The 15777-nt window shown below is 61.7% G+C and overlaps 2 protein-coding genes across 3 annotated transcripts; one reads left to right on the top strand and one right to left on the bottom strand.

The window, feature by feature from the left end:
• The first annotated feature begins 188 nt into the window (after window positions 1-188).
• IL23A (interleukin 23 subunit alpha) lies at window positions 189-2495 on the top strand. The gene is made up of 4 exons (XM_036399751.1): window positions 189-365; window positions 994-1092; window positions 1728-1853; window positions 2355-2495. The coding sequence occupies exons 1-4, from the start codon at window positions 189-191 to the stop codon at window positions 2493-2495; spliced, it is 543 nt and encodes a 180-aa protein (XP_036255644.1).
• Window positions 2496-2853: 358 nt separating this feature from the next.
• On the bottom strand, window positions 2854-15282 carry LOC118697215 (signal transducer and activator of transcription 2-like). Of its 2 annotated transcripts, XM_054517688.1 has the most exons (24): window positions 15252-15282; window positions 14547-14947; window positions 14303-14434; window positions 13600-13750; window positions 13425-13523; window positions 13251-13343; window positions 13095-13173; window positions 12919-13004; window positions 12682-12830; window positions 12448-12606; window positions 10921-11073; window positions 10047-10067; window positions 9758-9851; window positions 9598-9654; window positions 9439-9522; window positions 9253-9351; window positions 8347-8482; window positions 8208-8257; window positions 7538-7626; window positions 7332-7468; window positions 6256-6444; window positions 5854-5911; window positions 4463-5400; window positions 2854-3891 (listed from the first exon to the last, which is right to left on the bottom strand). In XM_054517688.1, exons 3-24 carry the CDS (start codon window positions 14431-14433, stop codon window positions 3764-3766), a joined length of 3180 nt encoding a protein of 1059 aa, XP_054373663.1. In that variant the 5' UTR covers window position 14434; window positions 14547-14947; window positions 15252-15282; the 3' UTR covers window positions 2854-3763. The 2 variants fall into 2 exon arrangements, with proteins under 2 accessions (XP_054373663.1, XP_054373662.1); XM_054517687.1 differs by lacking the exon at window positions 15252-15282 and having other exon boundaries at window positions 14547-14980.
• Between the last annotated feature and the right edge of the window lie 495 nt (window positions 15283-15777).

The raw sequence follows: 15777 nt of genomic DNA, 5'->3' as shown, positions 1-15777 counted from the left end.
GCCCCGGGTTTTCCTGCCCGTCCCATCCCGCGAGGTCCCGTCCCGGTGCGACGGGCGCAGCGCGGAGACCCCGGCCCGGTATCGGTTCTGCTTTCGGGGGGAGGCGCCAGGGCAGGAGCACCTGCCCCGGGATTCCCCACCTGCCGCCGCCCCATAAGAGAAGCGGCGGCGGCGCACACCGAGCAGCGATGGCTCCGCTCCGCCGCCTCTGCCTGTGCCTGCTCCTCGCGCTGCTGCCGCCGCCTCCCGCCGCACCGGCACCGGCACCGGCACCGCTCCGCCGGCCGGACTGGGCCGCCTGCCGGGTGCTGTCCCGGGAGCTGTCGCGGCTGCTGGGGGCGGTCAGAGAGCCGTACCCGGTGCTGGTGAGAACCGGGGGATCGGAAAACAACGGGGGGACTCGGGAGGCACCGGGGCTCAGCCAGAGCACCGGGAGTTCTGCCGGGGCACCGGAGGGCTCGGCCGGAGAGAGCGGGAGCTCCGCTGGGGAGACCGGGAGTTCGGAAAGCGCCGGGAGCACGGCCGGGGAGAGCCAGGATTCGGCCGGTGCACCGGGGGGCTCGGGAAGCACCGGGGGCATCGAGAAGGACCGAGGGGCTCGGGAAGCACCGGGGGGCTCAGCCAGAGCGCCGAGGAGCTCGGGAAGCATCGGGGGACTCCACCGGGGGCACCGGAGGACTCGGGAAACACCGGGGGCTCGGGAGGCACCGGGGGCCCGACCGGGGAGTGCCGGGACTCGGCCGGTGCACCGGGGGACTCGGGAAGGACCGGGGGGCTCGGCCGCGACGGGCGGGAGGCTCGGAAAGCACCGGGAGCTCGGGAAGCACCGGGGAGCTCGGCCAGGGGCAGCGGGAGCTCGGCCTGGGGCACCGGGAGGCTCGGGAAGCACCGGGAGGTGCGGGCTCATCGCGGCGGGGGTGACACAGGGGCGGGGGGGGTTCGGTGTCCCGGTCGTACCGGAGACGTGAGCACCGGCCCCGATCGCTGCTCCAGGAGGGGCTGCAGCTGCTGGAGGAGGAACCCCAAAATTGGCCCCCCCGGATCCGCTGCAGCGACGCCTGCGACCCCCTGAGCCTGGAGAGCAACCACACGGTACCGACAGCGCCGAGGGCACCGGGAGGGCTCCGGGATCACCGGGGGGACCCCAGGGATGCTGGGGGTTCACCTGGGCACCCCAGGTGTGCTCGGGGGTGTCGCTGAGGGTGCCTGGGGGGTCCCAGGGGTGCCCGGAGGTCCCAGGGGATGCTCTGGGGTTCACCTGGGGGGGGCCTGGGGATGTCTGGGGGTCCCAGGGGATGCTCTGAGGATAAACCTGGGGGTCCCAGAAGGGTCCTAGGGGATGGTCTGGGGTTCACTTGGGAGGTCCTAGGGATGTCTGGGTGTCCCAGGGGTGCTGGGGGATGCACTTGGGGGTCCCCAGGAAAGCTGCTGGATTAATTTGAGGGTCCTGGGGATGTCTGGGGGGTCCCAGGGATGATGAGGATGAAGCTGGGGGTCCCAGAGGGCTCCCAGGGATGCTGGGGGATGCACTCGGGGGTCCCAGAAGTGTCCCAGGGATGCACTTGGGGGTCCTGGGGATGTCTGGGGGGTCCCAGGGATGATGAGGATGAAGCTGGGGGTCCCAGAGGGCTCCCAGGGATGCTGGGGGATGCACTCGGGGGTCCTGTGGGTCCTGTGGGGGTTATGGGGATATCCTGGACCCCCACCTCACCCCCCTGCTCCCCCAGCTCTGCCTGCAGCGCATCCGCCAGGCGCTCCAGCACTACCGGGACCTGCTGGGCTCTGACATCTTCCAGGAGCTGCCGCAGCCGCAGCTGGAGAGCACCATGGAGCAGCTGCTGCGCCTCGTGCAGGTCAGCACCGCGGGCAGCCCGGCCCTCAGGGACCCCAAATGGCCCTCAGGCTCCCCAGATGTCCCTCAGGGACCCTCAGTGGCCCTCAGGGACCCCAGATGTCCCTCCGGGACCCTCAGTGGCCCTCAGGCTCCCCAGATGTCCCTCAGGGACCCCAAATGGCCCTCAGGCTCCCCAGATGTCCCTCAGGGACCTTCAGTGGCCCTCAGGGACCCCAAATGTCCCTCAGGCTCCCCAGATGTCCCTCAGGGACCCTCAGTGGCCCTCAGGCTCCCCAGATGTCCCTCAGGGACCCCAAATGGCCCTCAGTGACCCTTAACGTCCCCCAAATGTCCTTGAGGGTCCCTCAGGGTCCTCAAATGTCCCACCCTGTCCCACAGTGTCTCTCAGCATCCCAAATGTCCCTCAGTGACCCTCAGTATTCCCCAGTGACCCTCAGTGTCCCCCGGGGGGGTCACACAGGTCCCCCCTGACCCCGCCCTGTCCCCTCTGTCCCCTCAGGACGGGCACGGTCGCCCCCCCCGGCACCTCCTGGCCCCCACCGATCTTTGGGAGCAGCCGGTGAAGCGGCACCTGGCCCTGAAACGGCTCCGCTCCTTCTCCGCCCTCATCGGCCGCGTCTTCAACCACGGAGCCCGCTGAGACCCGACCCGACCCGACCCGACCCGACCCGACCCGACCCCCGGCTACCGACCCCCGGCTACCGACCCCACCCCCGGACCCCGCCCTTATTTATCACCCCCCGCCCTTATTTATCACCGCCCACCCTCGGACACCGCCCCCCCCCTTATTTATCGCCCCCCCCCTTATTTATCACCCCCCCCCCCATTTATTTATCGCCCCCCACCCCCCGGACGCCGCCCCCCCCTCCTATTTATCGCCACCACCCCCTTATTTGTCACCCCCCCCGCCTCTATTTATCGCCCCCTCCCCCCTTATTTATCGCCCCCCCCCCCCATTATTTATTGCCCCCTCCCGGGGTTATTTATGATTGGAGCCGTTCCTTTATTTATCTCGGGTATTTATCAGTTTCTAATAAAGCTCCCAAAGAGAGCAGAGAGCAGCGAGTGCGTGTAGGGGGCTGGGGGGTAGGAAGGGGTTAATTTACAGAGAGGAGGGTGAGGAGGGGGTCTCTGGAGGCGAAGAGACCGGGGAGGGGTCCCGGGAAGGAAGAGACTGAGGAGGGGTCCCTGGGAGGGACTGGAGAGGGGTCCCAGGAAGGGACCAGGGAGGGGTCCTCTGAAAGGAAGAGACTGAGGAGGGGTCCCTGGGAGGGAAGGGACTGGGGAAGGGTCCCCAGAACAGAAAGGGTTGGGGAGGGGTCCCTGGAAGAGAAGGGACCGAGGAGGGGTCCCCGGAAGAGAAAGGGCTGGGGAGGGGTCACTGGAATGGAAGGGATTGAGGGAGGGGTCCCCGGAAGGGACCGGGGAGGGGTCCCTGGGAAGGGTCCCCACAAAAGAAGGGGCTGAGGAGGGGTCCCTGGGAGGGAGGGGACCGGGGAGGGGTCCCCGGAAGGGGTTCCTGGAATGGAAGGGACTGGAGAGGGGTCCCTGGAAGGGGAGGGGTCACTGGAAGGGAAGGGACTGAGGAGGGGTCCCCGGAAAGGAGGGGACTGGGGAGGGGGCCCTGGAAGGGGACTGGGGAGGGGTCACTGGAAGGGGCTGGGGAGGGGTCTCTGGAAGGGGTCCCCGGGAGGGGAGGGGTCACTGGAAGGGGAGGGGTCACTGGAAGGGAAGGGAGTGAGGAGGGGTCCCCGGAAAGGAGGGGACTGGGGAGGGGTCACTGGAAGGGGCTGGGGAGGGGTCCCTGGAAGGGGAGGGGTCACTGGAAGGGAAGGGACTGAGGAGGGATCCCCGGAAAGGAGGGGACTGGGGAGGGGTCACTGGAAGGGGTCCCCGGGAGGGGAGGGGTCACTGGAAGTCGCTGGCGTCGATGTGCAGCGGGGGGAGGTCGGTGAACAGGGAGGGCACCGAGGGCAGGGCCGAGTCCTCGGGCTGCGGCAGGAACGGATCGTGCTGGGCCAGGAGAGCCGCGCTGCCTGCGGGGGGACAGGGACAGCTGAGTGACAGGGGGACGGGGACAGGGGACAGCTCAGTGACAGGGGGACGGGACGGGACAGGGGACAGCTGAGTGCCAGGGGGACAGGGCAGGGACAGCTGAGTGCCAGGGGGACAAGGACAGGACAGGGGACAGCTGAGTGCCAGGGGGACAAGGACAGGGGACAGCTGAGTGCCAGGGGGACAGGGACGGGACAGGAGACAGGGGACAGCTGAGTGCCAGGGGGACAGGGACAGGACAGGGGACAACTGAGTGCCCGGGGGACAGGGACAGGGGACAAGGGACAGCTGAGTGCCAGGGGGACAGGGCAGGGCTCAGGGACAGGGCAGGGACAGGGGACAGCTCAGTGCCCATAGGGGACAGGACAGGGCCCAGGGGGACAGGGCAGTGCCCAGGGGACAGCTCAGTGCCCTGGGGGACACCTTAATGCTCGGGGGGGCACCTCAATGCCCAGGGGGACAGGGCAGTGCCCTGGGGGACACTTCTGTGCCCAGGGGACACCTTGGTGCCCAGGAGAAACCTCTGTCTCCTCCCCAGCCCCAGCCACTCACCAGGGCTCAGCTGGAAGTTCTCCTCCAAGCTCTCCTCCAAGCTGTCCTCCAAGGTTGCCACCACGTCCGGCATCAGCTCGGCCACTCCCAGTGTCCCCAATGTCCCCAAGGTCCCCGAGGGTGGCTCCAGCCCCTCCAGCAGCTCCTGCATGTCCTGTCCCCCATGCAGCAGCAGCTCCTGCATGTCCTGTCCCCCTGTCAGCAGCTCCAGGTCCCTCAGCTCTGCTGGCAGTGTCCCCTGCTCCTCGGGGACCCGCGGTGGCTCTGCTGTCCCCTGCAGTGTCCCCAAGTCCCCTGAGGCCACCTGCAGCCCCCCAGGCAGCACCTGCACGCTCCCCACAGCTCCTGGTGCCACCTGCAGTGTCCCCTGGAGGTTGGGGACTCCTGATGTCACCTGTGGTGGCTCCAGGCTTTGGGGTTGTGGTTGTAGTGTCCCCAGGCCTGTGGCCATCACCTGAGGTGTCCCCAGGTTCCCAAGGGTGACCCGTGGTGTCCCTGGGCTCGTGGCCATTCCTTGAAATGTCCCCAAGTTCCCAGGGGTGACCTGTGGCATCTCTGGGCTCGTGGCCACCATCTGCAGAGTCTGAGGTGTCCCCAAGTTCCCAGGGGTGACCCGAAGTGTCCCTGGACTCACGGTCACCCCTTGAAGTGTCCCCAAATTCTCAGGGGTGACCTGAAGTGTCCCTGGACTCACGGTCACCCCTTGAAGTGTCCCCAAATTCTCAGGGGTGACCTGAAGTGTCCCTGGACTCACGGTCACCCCTTGAAGTGTCCCCAGGATCCCAGGGGTGACCCGTGGCATCCCTGGGCTCGTGGCCACCCCCTGAGGTGTCCCCAGGTCCCCAGGTGTCCCCTGCCCTCGGGGCTGCAGCTGCAGCGTCTCCAGGTTCTCCGTGGCCACCAGCAGCTCCTCCTCGGTCTGACGCCGGTTGGGCGGCCTGGAGGGACAGACAGAGGGGTCGGGGTTGGGATTGGGGTGAGGGTTTGGGGATTGGGGTTTTGGGGCAGGGATTGGGGTTTGGGGTCAGGGTCAGGGATTTGGGTTTGGGGTCAGGGATTGAGGTCAGGGATTGGGGTCAGAATAGGGGTCAGGGATTGGGGTCAGAGTTGGGGACTGGGGTCAGAGTTGGGGTCAGGGATTGGGGTCAGGGATTGGGGTCAGAATAGGGGTCAAGGGTTGGGGTCAGGGATTGGATCAGGGATCAGGGTCAGTGATCGAGATCAGGGATCAGGGTCAGAGTTGGGGATTGGGGATCAGGGTTGGGATCAGAGTCAGGGATCAGGGCCAGGGATTGGGGTCACTGTCAGGGATTGGGGTCATGTTCAACCAGGGATTGGGGTCAGGGCTCAGGGTCAGGGGACCCCACAGCCCTACAGAGGTGTCCCCTCACCTGGAGGACACACGGATGAGGCGCCGGTTCAGGTACTTCTGGGACTCGCTCAGGTTCCCTGGGGACAAAGAGAGACATAAGGGGGGTGCCCTGGCTCAGTCCCAGCCCGTGCCAGGCCGTGCCAGGCCATGCCAGCCCATGCCAGGCCATGCCAGGCCGTGCCAGGCCATGCCAGGCCGTGCCAGCCCATGCCAGGCCGTGCCAGCCCATGCCAGCCCATGCCAGCCCATGCCAGGCCGTGCCAGGCCGTGCCAGGCCGTGCCAGGCCGTGCCAGGCCATGCCAGGCCATGCCAGCCCATGCCAGGCCATGCCAGGCCGTGCCAGCCCATGCCAGGCCGTGCCAGCCCATGCCAGGCCGTGCCAGGCCGTGCCAGGCCGTGCCAGGCTGTGCCAGGCCGTACCCTCCAGCCTCTGGCTGTAGTAGGGCCCGAAAGCCTCGTCCCGGGGGATGTTGGGGTACAGGAACTTGAGGGGGTTTTCTGGATTCTTCTCCTCCAGGCTCATGTGGTAGTCACGGATGATGTCGGGCAGGGCCAGGGACACCAGCTCCGAGGCTGTGTAGGGTTCCACGGCGTGGAAAGTGGGGGACCCTGCAGGGGGGACAGCGGGGGTCAGCTGGAGGGGTGGCACCATCATCCCTGTGTCCCACAGAAAGCTGGGCTGGGGATGGGAATTCATTCTTGTTCATTTTTAACCTAAATCTGAATCCAGCTCCACCATTCTCGTCCATTTTTAACCTAAACCTAAATTCAGCTTCACCATTCTTGTCCATTTTTAACCTAAATCTAAATTCAGGTTCCCCATTTTCATTAATTTCTAACCTAAATGTGAATTCAGCTCCACCATTCTCGTCCATTTTTAACCTAAACCTGAATTCAGGTTTCCTATTCTCGTCCATTTTTAACCTAAACCTGAATTCAGCTTCACCATTCTTGTCCATTTTTAACCTAAACCTGAATTCAGGTTTCCTATTCTCATCCATTTTGAACCTAAATCTGAATTCAGCTTCACCATTCTCGTCCATTTTGAACCTAAATCTGAATTTAACCTAAATCTGAATTCAGGTTCCCCATTCTCATCCATTTTGAACCTAAATCTGAATTTAACCTAAATCCGAATTCAGGTTCCCCATTCTCATCCATTTTGAACCTAAATCTGAATTTAACCTAAATCTGAATTCAGGTTCCCCATTCTCATCCATTTTGAACCTAAATCTGAATTTAACCTAAATCCGAATTCAGGTTCCCCATTCTCATCCATTTTGAACCTAAATCTGAATTAATCCTCTTGCTTGCTAAACTTCAGGGGAGGGAGGTTTATCTTCTTTGCCTTACAGTGGATCTGAACCTCCAGGGTCTCCCCAAAATTTGCTCAGGACGTGATAAACCTCACCATGGACTTGGAAAACCCCCTCTCTCCACAGAGGCTTCCACTGCTCCAGGGGGGTTCTGGGGGGGTTCCTGGAGGGTTCCCTCACCTGTCTCGTGGTGCTCCACCCACGTGAAGGTGACACCACCCAGGACGCTCTCGCTGAAGCGCAGCAGGAACGTCCCCGTCCTCTTGGACTTGAGCAGTTTCTCCTCCTGCTTGCGGCTCACGAAGCCCAGGATGAGTCTGGGGGAGGCACTGTCAGCTCCTGTGGACCCCCAGACCCCTCCCCAGCAAGCCCAGCCCTGCTCCTACCCATTCTTCCAGAGCTGCTTGAGGTGCTCCTGGAGCAGCCCCAGGATCCCGTCCAGCCAGGCCCAGAAGGAGAAACCGGAGGCTCCATCCTGAGGGAGGGGACAGGGGGACATGGATGGACACAGGGACATGGGGAGGACATGGAGGGATGGGGGACACGGAGGGACATGGTGGGGACATGGTGGGGACATGGTGGACACGGTGGGGACGTGGGGATGGAGGGGACAAGAAGGGACATGGAGGGACATGAGGACATGGAGGGACAGGGGGACATGGGGACATGGATGGACACAGGGACATGGGGAGGACATGGAGGGATGGGGGACATGGGGAGGACATGGTGGGGACATGGGGATGGAGGGGACAGGAAGGGACGTGGAGGGACAGGGGGGACATGGGGAGGACAGGAAGGGACATGGGGAGGACAGGAAGGGACATGGGGAACATGAAGGGACATGGGGACATGAGGACATGGAGGGATGGGGGGACATGGAGGGACATGGAGGGACATGGGAACATGGAGAGGACATGGAGGGACATGGGAACATGGAGGGATGGGAAGACAGGGGGACGTGGAGGGATAGGAGGGACAAGGAGGGGACGTGGCCATGGGGACATGGAGGGACAGAGGCAACAGGGCCATGGGGACAGAGGGACAGGCCCTACTGACCTTTGAGAACTTGTGCCAGGCCACGGTGCTGTCCGGTGATGGCTTCGAGCCTTGGGGTGAGAGCAGAGTAAGGGGGGACAGCCATGTCCCCTGCTGTCCCCTGGTGTCCCCTGGTGTCCCCACGTGTCCCTGGCCTTACCCAGGAGTTTCTTGGCCAGCATCAGGAGGTTGTCCCGGCTGAGGCCCCGCTCGGCCACGCTCTGGAACTGCCAGCTCAGCACCTCGGCCAGCCGGGGCCACGGGGCTGGGGGCGGGGACGAGAAGAACTGCTGGGCCTGGGGACACGGAGGGGACACGGGGGACATGGGGTGAGCGGGGTCCAGGACAGTGGGAGGGGAGGAGGACATGGGATGGGGACACGGGATGGGGACAGGGACAGCAGGAGGGCACATAGGGAGAGGATGGGGACAGTGGAAGGGGACTGGAACAGAGGATGGGGACAGGGAGAAAGGATGGGGACAGGGACAGGAGCAGAGGAGGGGGACATGGGGAGGAGATGGGGACAAGGGGAGAGGATGGGGACAGCGGGAGGGGATGGAGACATGCACTGGAGTAGGGAATGGGGACATGGAGGGGACAGGAACATTGGGAGAAGATAGGAGGAGGACATGGGTAGGGAAGGGGGACACGGCACAGGAGCGGGGCACGGGGATCAGACAGAGGACCAGGGGATGGGGACATGTGGCAGGGGACAGGGACAGGGACAAGGGATGGGGACAAGCACTAGGGCAGGGGACAGGGATTAAGGGATTAAGGGACCAGGGGATGGGGATAAGTGGCAGGGGATGGGGTTCAAGGGATGGGGACAGGGACCAAGGACAGGCACCAAAGCAGGGGATGGGACAAGGACCAAGGACAAGGACAGGGGACGAGGCAGGGCAGGGCACTGGGACCAGGGGACCACCTGGGATGGGGCAGGGACTGGGCCCAGATTTGGGGACAGGGCACAGGGGACACCAGGACAGAGACAGGGCTAGGGAGGGGACAGGGAGCAGCACAGGGGACACGAGGCAGGGGTGGCACAGGGCCAGGGGGTCCCGCTCGCCTTGGGGTCAGAGCTGAGCATGTTGAACCAGAGGATGGAGGCCCAGGCACTGGAGAACTGGTTGTTGTTGGAGATGATGACAAAGGGCAGCGTGGTGGCCTGGGGAGGAGGGGACAGGGGCTCAGGCTGGCTGTCCCCAGCCCCCCCTGGCTGTCCCCAAACCCCCCAAGCCCCCCCAGCCCTCACCTCCAGCTCCAGCTCCAGCCCGCAGTAGGCGTAAGCCAGCGTGAAGGTGATGAGATGCAGCTCCTCTGTCACAACCAGGGGACCCTGTGGGGAGGTGACACCGCTGTCACCGCCCGGCCTGGCCCCCCCGCGGCCCCCCCAGCCCCATCCCGTGCCCACCTCGCCGCTGGCACCTTTGCCCTTGCCAGCCCTGCTGTCCTTCTGCTCCTTCAGGGTCTGTTGGGGATGGCAGAGTCAGCCCCGGGTGTGGGGGGATCCTCACCGTGCCCCCCACCCTGGGGGGGATTTGGGGGTCTGGGGGGTCCGGGGGGGTCCCTACGAGGTACTGGAAGTCGCAGACCAGCCCCTCCTGGGGACTGTCCCCGGCCAGGAGCGTTTTGCTGCTCGATGTCAGGATGTTGAACCGGCGGAACCTGCGGGGCACAGGCGGGAGGTGGGAGGGGGTCAGGAGGGCAAATGGTGGGCTCGGGACGCCCAGGAGGGCAAATGGGGGGCTCGGGACCCCCAGGAGGGCAAATGGGGGGGTCGGGACCCCCGGGAGGGCAAATGAGGGGCTCGGGACCCCCGGGGTGGGGTCGCAGCCCCTCCAGCGCTGTCCCAGCTCTCACCCTTTGATGTTGGGAGGGTCCCTGCAAGAGATAAGGGAGGGGTCAGGGCCGGTGGGACACACATAATATTGTAATATTTAAATTACATTATATTTATATTTATTATAATATCTAAATTCTTAGTTTGTTCTATATAATTTTTACCATAATTTAACAATTTAAAATTTGAATAAATTAAATGATATAATTATTTATAATTATTATTTAATTTAATAAATCAAATAAATTAATTTGATAAATGAAAAATTAATGCGTATATAATACAATTATTTGTAATCAATATTTAATTAAATAAATTAATCTAAAAATAAATTAATACATTAAATAATATAATTATTTGTAATCATTATTTATTTTAACAAATTAAAAAATGTAATTTAATACATTAAATTTGAATAAATTAAATAATACCATTCTTTACAGCTATTAATTTATTTAATAAAATAAATAATACAATTATTTATAATTATTATTTAATTTAGTAAAATAAAAATTTAATATATAAATAATGTATTTATAATTATTTAATTGAAACAATTAAACAATATAATTATCCATAATTATTATTTAATTTAATAAATCGAATAATTAAATTTGATAAATAAATAATTTAATATATTAAATAATATTATATAATAGTTATTTAATTGAATCAATTAAACAATATAATTATCCATAATTATTATTTAATTTAATAAATCGAATAATTAAATTTGATAAATAAATAATTTAATATCTCAAATTTTATTTATTTCTTACTATTTAATGTAATAAACGAAATAATTTACTTTAACAACCTAAACAATTCCATTTAATTTAATAACCCTTTGGAGCCCGAGAGGTTTCCCATCCTCCTGCCCCCTGCCGGCCCCACCTGTCGATGTGGATCCGGGCCTCCATGCGGTGGTTGCGGTCGTGCAGCCTCACCAGCAGGCGGGCCCGGCTCGAGAACTTCCCGGCGGTTCGGAGCACCAGGGGCCGCTTCCCGGCGTTGGGGGTGCTGGGCTGCTGCTCCACCACGAAGGCGCTGGGGAAAATGGGGGTTCAGGGCTGCCTGAGACCCTCCTGTCCTCTCCGGGCTGCCCCAGACCCCCCTGTCCTGCCCCAGACCCCCCACTCCTCCCTGAGACCCCCCCAGACCCCCTGTCCTGCCCCAGACCCCCCACTCCTCCCCGAGACCCCCCCAGACCCCCCTGTCCTGCCCCAGACCCCCCCATCATCCCCGTCCTGCCTTGAGACCCCCCCTGTCCTCCCCGGGCTGAAAATCCTGGCAAATCCCAGGTTGGAGGGAAGCCATGCAGGTTTAACTCCTGGTTTGGGCATGGGACACCCCCAAAATCTGTCCTGTCTTAAATCTCAATGTTGGAGTGGTGTCCAAACACCCAGAGATGGAAGGGATCCATCAGGATGATCTCCAACTCCTGGCTTGGCATGGGACAACCCCAAAATCTCCTAAATCCCAATGTTGGAGTGGTGTCCAAACAACCAGAGATTGAAGGGACCCATCAAAAGTCCAACTCCTGGCACAGGATAACCCCAAAACCTGCCCTGTCCTAAATTTCAACATTTGAGTGGTGTCCAAACACCCAGAGCTGGAAGGGACCATCAGGATCAAAGTCCAGCCCAGCACAGGACACCACAAATTTCTCCCCAAATCCCAGAGCATTGTCCAAACCCTCCCTGACCTCCTGAATTACAGAATACCCAGAGCTGCAAGGGACCCATGAGGATCATCCAGACCCTGCACAGACACCCCAAAATCCCACCCTGTTGTTGTCCAAACACTCCCAGATCTCTGTCAGCTTTGGTCACCATTCCCTGGAGACCTCTGGAATCATCCAGAGCTGCAAGGGACCCATGAGGATCACTGATCTCATTCCAGACCCTGCAGAGACACCCCAAAATGCCACCCCATTGTTGTCCAAACACTCCTGGAGCTCTGTCACCCTCGGTCACCATTCCCTGGAGAGCTTCCCCAGTGATTTTCCCCCAAATCCCAGAGCATTGCCCCAACCCTCCCTGACCTCTTGAATTACAGAATACCCAGAGCTGGACGGAACCCATCAGGACTATTGATCCCACTCCAGACCATGCACAGACACCCCAAAACGTGCCTGGGAGTGTTGTCCAAACACTCCTGGAGCTCTGTCACCCTTGGTCACCATTTCCTGGAGACCTCTTGAGTCACCCAGAGCTGCAAGGAACCCATGAGGATCATTGATCCCACTCCAGACCCTGCACAAACACCCCAAAATGTGCCTGGGAGTGTTGTCCAAACACTCCTGGAGCTCTGTCACCCTCGGTCACCATTCCCTGGGGGGCTTCCCCAGCTCTCCACCACCCTCTGGGGGGAAGAACCTTTTCCTGCTCTCCACCCTGGAGCCCTCCTGGCCCAGCCCACCTCTTGAGCAGGTGCGTGAGCTGCTCCTGCAGCCTCTGCTCCAGCAGGGGCGTCTCTGCCACCAGCGGGTCCCTGGCGTAGGTCACCTTTTGTCGCAGGTCCCCCAGCGCCCGCAGGAGCTGCCGCAGCTGGAACAACCCCTGGCCCAACTCCGTGAACCTGCGGGGTTCAGGGACCTCAGAGGGGTTCAGCTGCAGCCCCCCCGAGCCCCCCCACAAGCCCCCCAAATCTTACCAGGTCTCCAGCGGGCGCAGGTTGGTGTCGGCAGAGGCCCCCAGGCACAGGTGCTGCTGCCGCACCCTCCAGCCCCCCAATTCCTGCTGCAGCAGCTCCTGCAGGGTCTCACTGCGCCCCAAAAGCTGCTGCATTTGAGCCAGCACCTCCTGAAGGGAGATTTGGCTTTGAATGGGGTGCTCAGGGTGGGTAGGACCCCCCCCCCCAAAAAACCCAGCCCGACCTCCCCCTCCTCACCCGCCGCTGCCGGTCCAGGTTCTGCAGTTTGGCTTGGAGGGATTGGAGCTCCTGGAGGTACCCGGGGTCCCGGTTCCTCTCCTCACCTGAGGGCAGCGGGGCTCGCTCAGGGTTTTGGGGGGCTCGCAGGGCAGTTCCCACCCCCCCCACCTCCATCTCCCCGGTGTGAGGCTCACCTGGCTGGTAGTGCACCTTGAAGCAGAAGTCGAAGGCATCCTGCAAATCCTCCAGGTGCCTGAAGGCTCGTTCGGCTTCCTGCGGGCACGGAGGGGTCAGGAGGGTCGGGGGGGCTCGGAGGGGGTCTCGGGGGGTCTCAGGGGTGGTGGGGTTACCTGCAGGGCTGTGTGGAACTCAGCCAAGCGCCGCTGGATCTGCTGCTCCCGCCCGCTCTCCGGGGCTGGGCTGGGCGCGGGAGCCGACCCCGCCTAAGGAGGGAGAAATGGGGTGGGGGGCGCTGCAGGGGGACCACCGGGGTGGGCAGGGGGGGTCGCACAGCCCTTCCCTACCTGCCCCTCGGCCTGCCCAAGGCGCAGGATCCGCCGCTCCTCCTGCAGCAGGTTGGCCACCAGGTTGGCGAATCTCTCCGGCTTCTCCTCGAACTCAGCCTGGGGAGGGCTCGGGGGCGGTGAGCGCGGCGCGGAGACCCCTCCCCACTGCCCTCCCCCCCGCCCTGAATCCCACCTGGAGGTCGCGGTGAGCCTTGCGGAGGTTGTGCTTCAGCATGAAATCCTCGCGGTCCGAGCCCAGGCTGCCCAGGCGCTCTCCCAGTAAGACCAGTAAGGAGTGGAACAGCATGCGGGCGTGCGAGCAGAGCGGCTCCGCTGCCTGGCGCCTGCGGCAGCGCGGGCTCAGCGCCGGCTCTGCCCCGCCCGGGCCCCCCTCACCCTGGGGCATTTTATAAAAATCCCTTTTATTTCATAAAAATCCATTTTTCATTTTATAAAAGTCCCTTTGCCAGGATTTTTTCACCCCCCCGACCCCCTGATATATAATATAATATAATATAATATAATATAATATAATATAATATAATATAATATAATATAATATAATATAATATAATATAATATAATATAATATAATATAATATAATATAATATAATATAATATAATATAATATAATATAATATAATATAATATAATATAATAATATCAGCTTTCTGAAACATAAACTCAAGATTTTCATCTCTTCCCTCAACCTGGCGACCCTCAAACACTGCCACACCCCCCGGTACCGCCCCCAGCCCCGGTGCCGCCCCCAGCCCCGGTGCCGCCCCCAGCCCCGGTTCCCCCCAGTACCGCCCCCAGCCCCGGTTCCCCCCAGTACCGCCCCCGGCCCCGGTTGCCCCCGGTACCGCCCCCAGCCCCTTTTTTCCCCCGGTACCAGTTCTGGCTCTCGATCCAGGCAGCCAAGGACTGGCGCACGGCCATGGGCAGCGCCGAGCCCGCGTACAGCTGGTGCACCTGCTCCAGGTAAGTGTTGGCCAAGCCCTGCACCTCCTGCCACTGCGCCATGCTGGGGGGGGACAGCGGGTCAGGGGCGTCCCGGGACCCCCCGGGGTCACCGAGGGACCGGAGGGTGAGAAACAGCGGCGTGTCACAGCTGGGCACATCTGCACCCCACGCACCTGCCTGCAGCACCGGCCGCACGGGGGTCCCGCTGCTCCCGGGGGTTCCCTCGCTCCTTCTCGGTCCCGGGGGTCCCTCTGCTCTGGTTCTGGGTGGTCCCGGGGGTCCCGCTGCTCCTGCTTGGTCCCGGGGATCCCTCTGCTCTGGTTGTGGGTGCTCCCGGGGCTCCCCTCGCTCCTGCTCAATCCCGGGGGTCCCTCTGCTCCTGCTCGGTCTCGGGGGTCCCTCTGCTCCTGCTCGGTCCTGGCTGGTCCCGGGGGTCCCGCTGCTCTGGTTCTGGGTGTTCCCGGGAGTCTCTCTGCTTTGCTGGCAGCTCCCGGGGGTTCCTCCGCTCTGGTTCTGGCTGCTCCCGGGGGTCCCCTCGCTCCCGCTGGGGTGGTCGCGGACCGGCAGCCGCGTCCTGTGGTGGGAGCAGGGGGTGAGCCCATGGAGGCTGCCCACCCGGGGCAGGGGGCACAGGCACGGAACGCCCACACGAGGGCCCCCAGCACCCCCAGACACCTCCTCAGACGCCCCCCCTAGACCGGACCATCCCCAGTGGGGTGGGTGCCCCTGAACGCCCCCCGCCCAGCGGGACCGCCCTCCAAGGGTCGCTCTGTGTGCCCCAGCCGGGGTCCCCTGCCTGTGCCCCCCTCCCCGGGGACCCCCCGAGCTCTAGAACCGCCCACATCCCGCCCCGGTCCCCCCCGGGACCCCCGAGCCACCTCCGCCAGCACCGGAGCAGGAAGGCGGGTTGGCCACGCCCCCTCCCCCAGTCTGCTCGGTGATTGGTGGAGAGCGGCGCGGAGGCCACGCCCCCGCAACCGCCGGCTCCGGGAGGGTTCGTTCATTTCCCCAAATTTACGTCACGCACGAGGGGCGTGGCCATGTGGGCGGGGTCATTGAGGGGGCGGGGTCGGGGAACGGGGGAGGGAATGGCGGCGGCCCGGGATGGGCGGGGGGACAGGGACAGGGGCGGAGGGGACCGGGACAGGCCATGGGGACAAGGGCAGGCCCTAAGGACAGGGACAGAACCATGGGGACAGGGGGAGAAAGAGACAGTGACCGAGCCATGGGGATGGGGACAGCCTGGGGACAGGGACAGGCCATGGGGACAGAGACGGAGGGGACAGGGGCAGGCCGTAAGGACAGGGACAGGCCCTAAGGACAGGGACAGAACCATGGGGACAGGGGGACAGCGACAACGACAGAGCCAGGGGGATGGGGACAGGGACAGAGCCATGGGGAGAG

The sequence above is a fragment of the Molothrus ater genome, chromosome 30 (assembly GCF_012460135.2).
Source record: "Molothrus ater isolate BHLD 08-10-18 breed brown headed cowbird chromosome 30, BPBGC_Mater_1.1, whole genome shotgun sequence".
Classification (NCBI taxonomy): Eukaryota; Metazoa; Chordata; class Aves; order Passeriformes; family Icteridae; genus Molothrus; species Molothrus ater.
The sequence above is the reverse complement of the archived record's forward strand: the minus strand, read 5'-3'. Positions and strand labels throughout refer to the sequence as shown.

What these genes read in the sequence shown, in the direction of transcription:
- IL23A (XM_036399751.1), top strand. Translation starts at nt 189, where the DNA reads ATGGCTCCGCTCCGCCGCCTCTGCCTGTGCCTGCTCCTCGCGCTGCTG. An exon ending in GAGAGCCGTACCCGGTGCTG is followed by an intron (nt 366 to 993) that starts GTGAGAACCGGG and finishes TCGCTGCTCCAG; the next exon opens with GAGGGGCTGCAGCTGCTGGA. An exon ending in AGCTGCTGCGCCTCGTGCAG is followed by an intron (nt 1,854 to 2,354) that starts GTCAGCACCGCG and finishes CTGTCCCCTCAG; the next exon opens with GACGGGCACGGTCGCCCCCC.
- LOC118697215 (XM_054517688.1), bottom strand. Translation starts at nt 14,433, where the DNA reads ATGGCGCAGTGGCAGGAGGTGCAGGGCTTGGCCAACACTTACCTGGAG. An exon ending in CAAGGTGCACTACCAGCCAG is followed by an intron (nt 13,005 to 13,094) that starts GTGAGCCTCACA and finishes CGCTGCCCTCAG; the next exon opens with GTGAGGAGAGGAACCGGGAC. An exon ending in ACCTGGACCGGCAGCGGCGG is followed by an intron (nt 12,831 to 12,918) that starts GTGAGGAGGGGG and finishes ATCTCCCTTCAG; the next exon opens with GAGGTGCTGGCTCAAATGCA.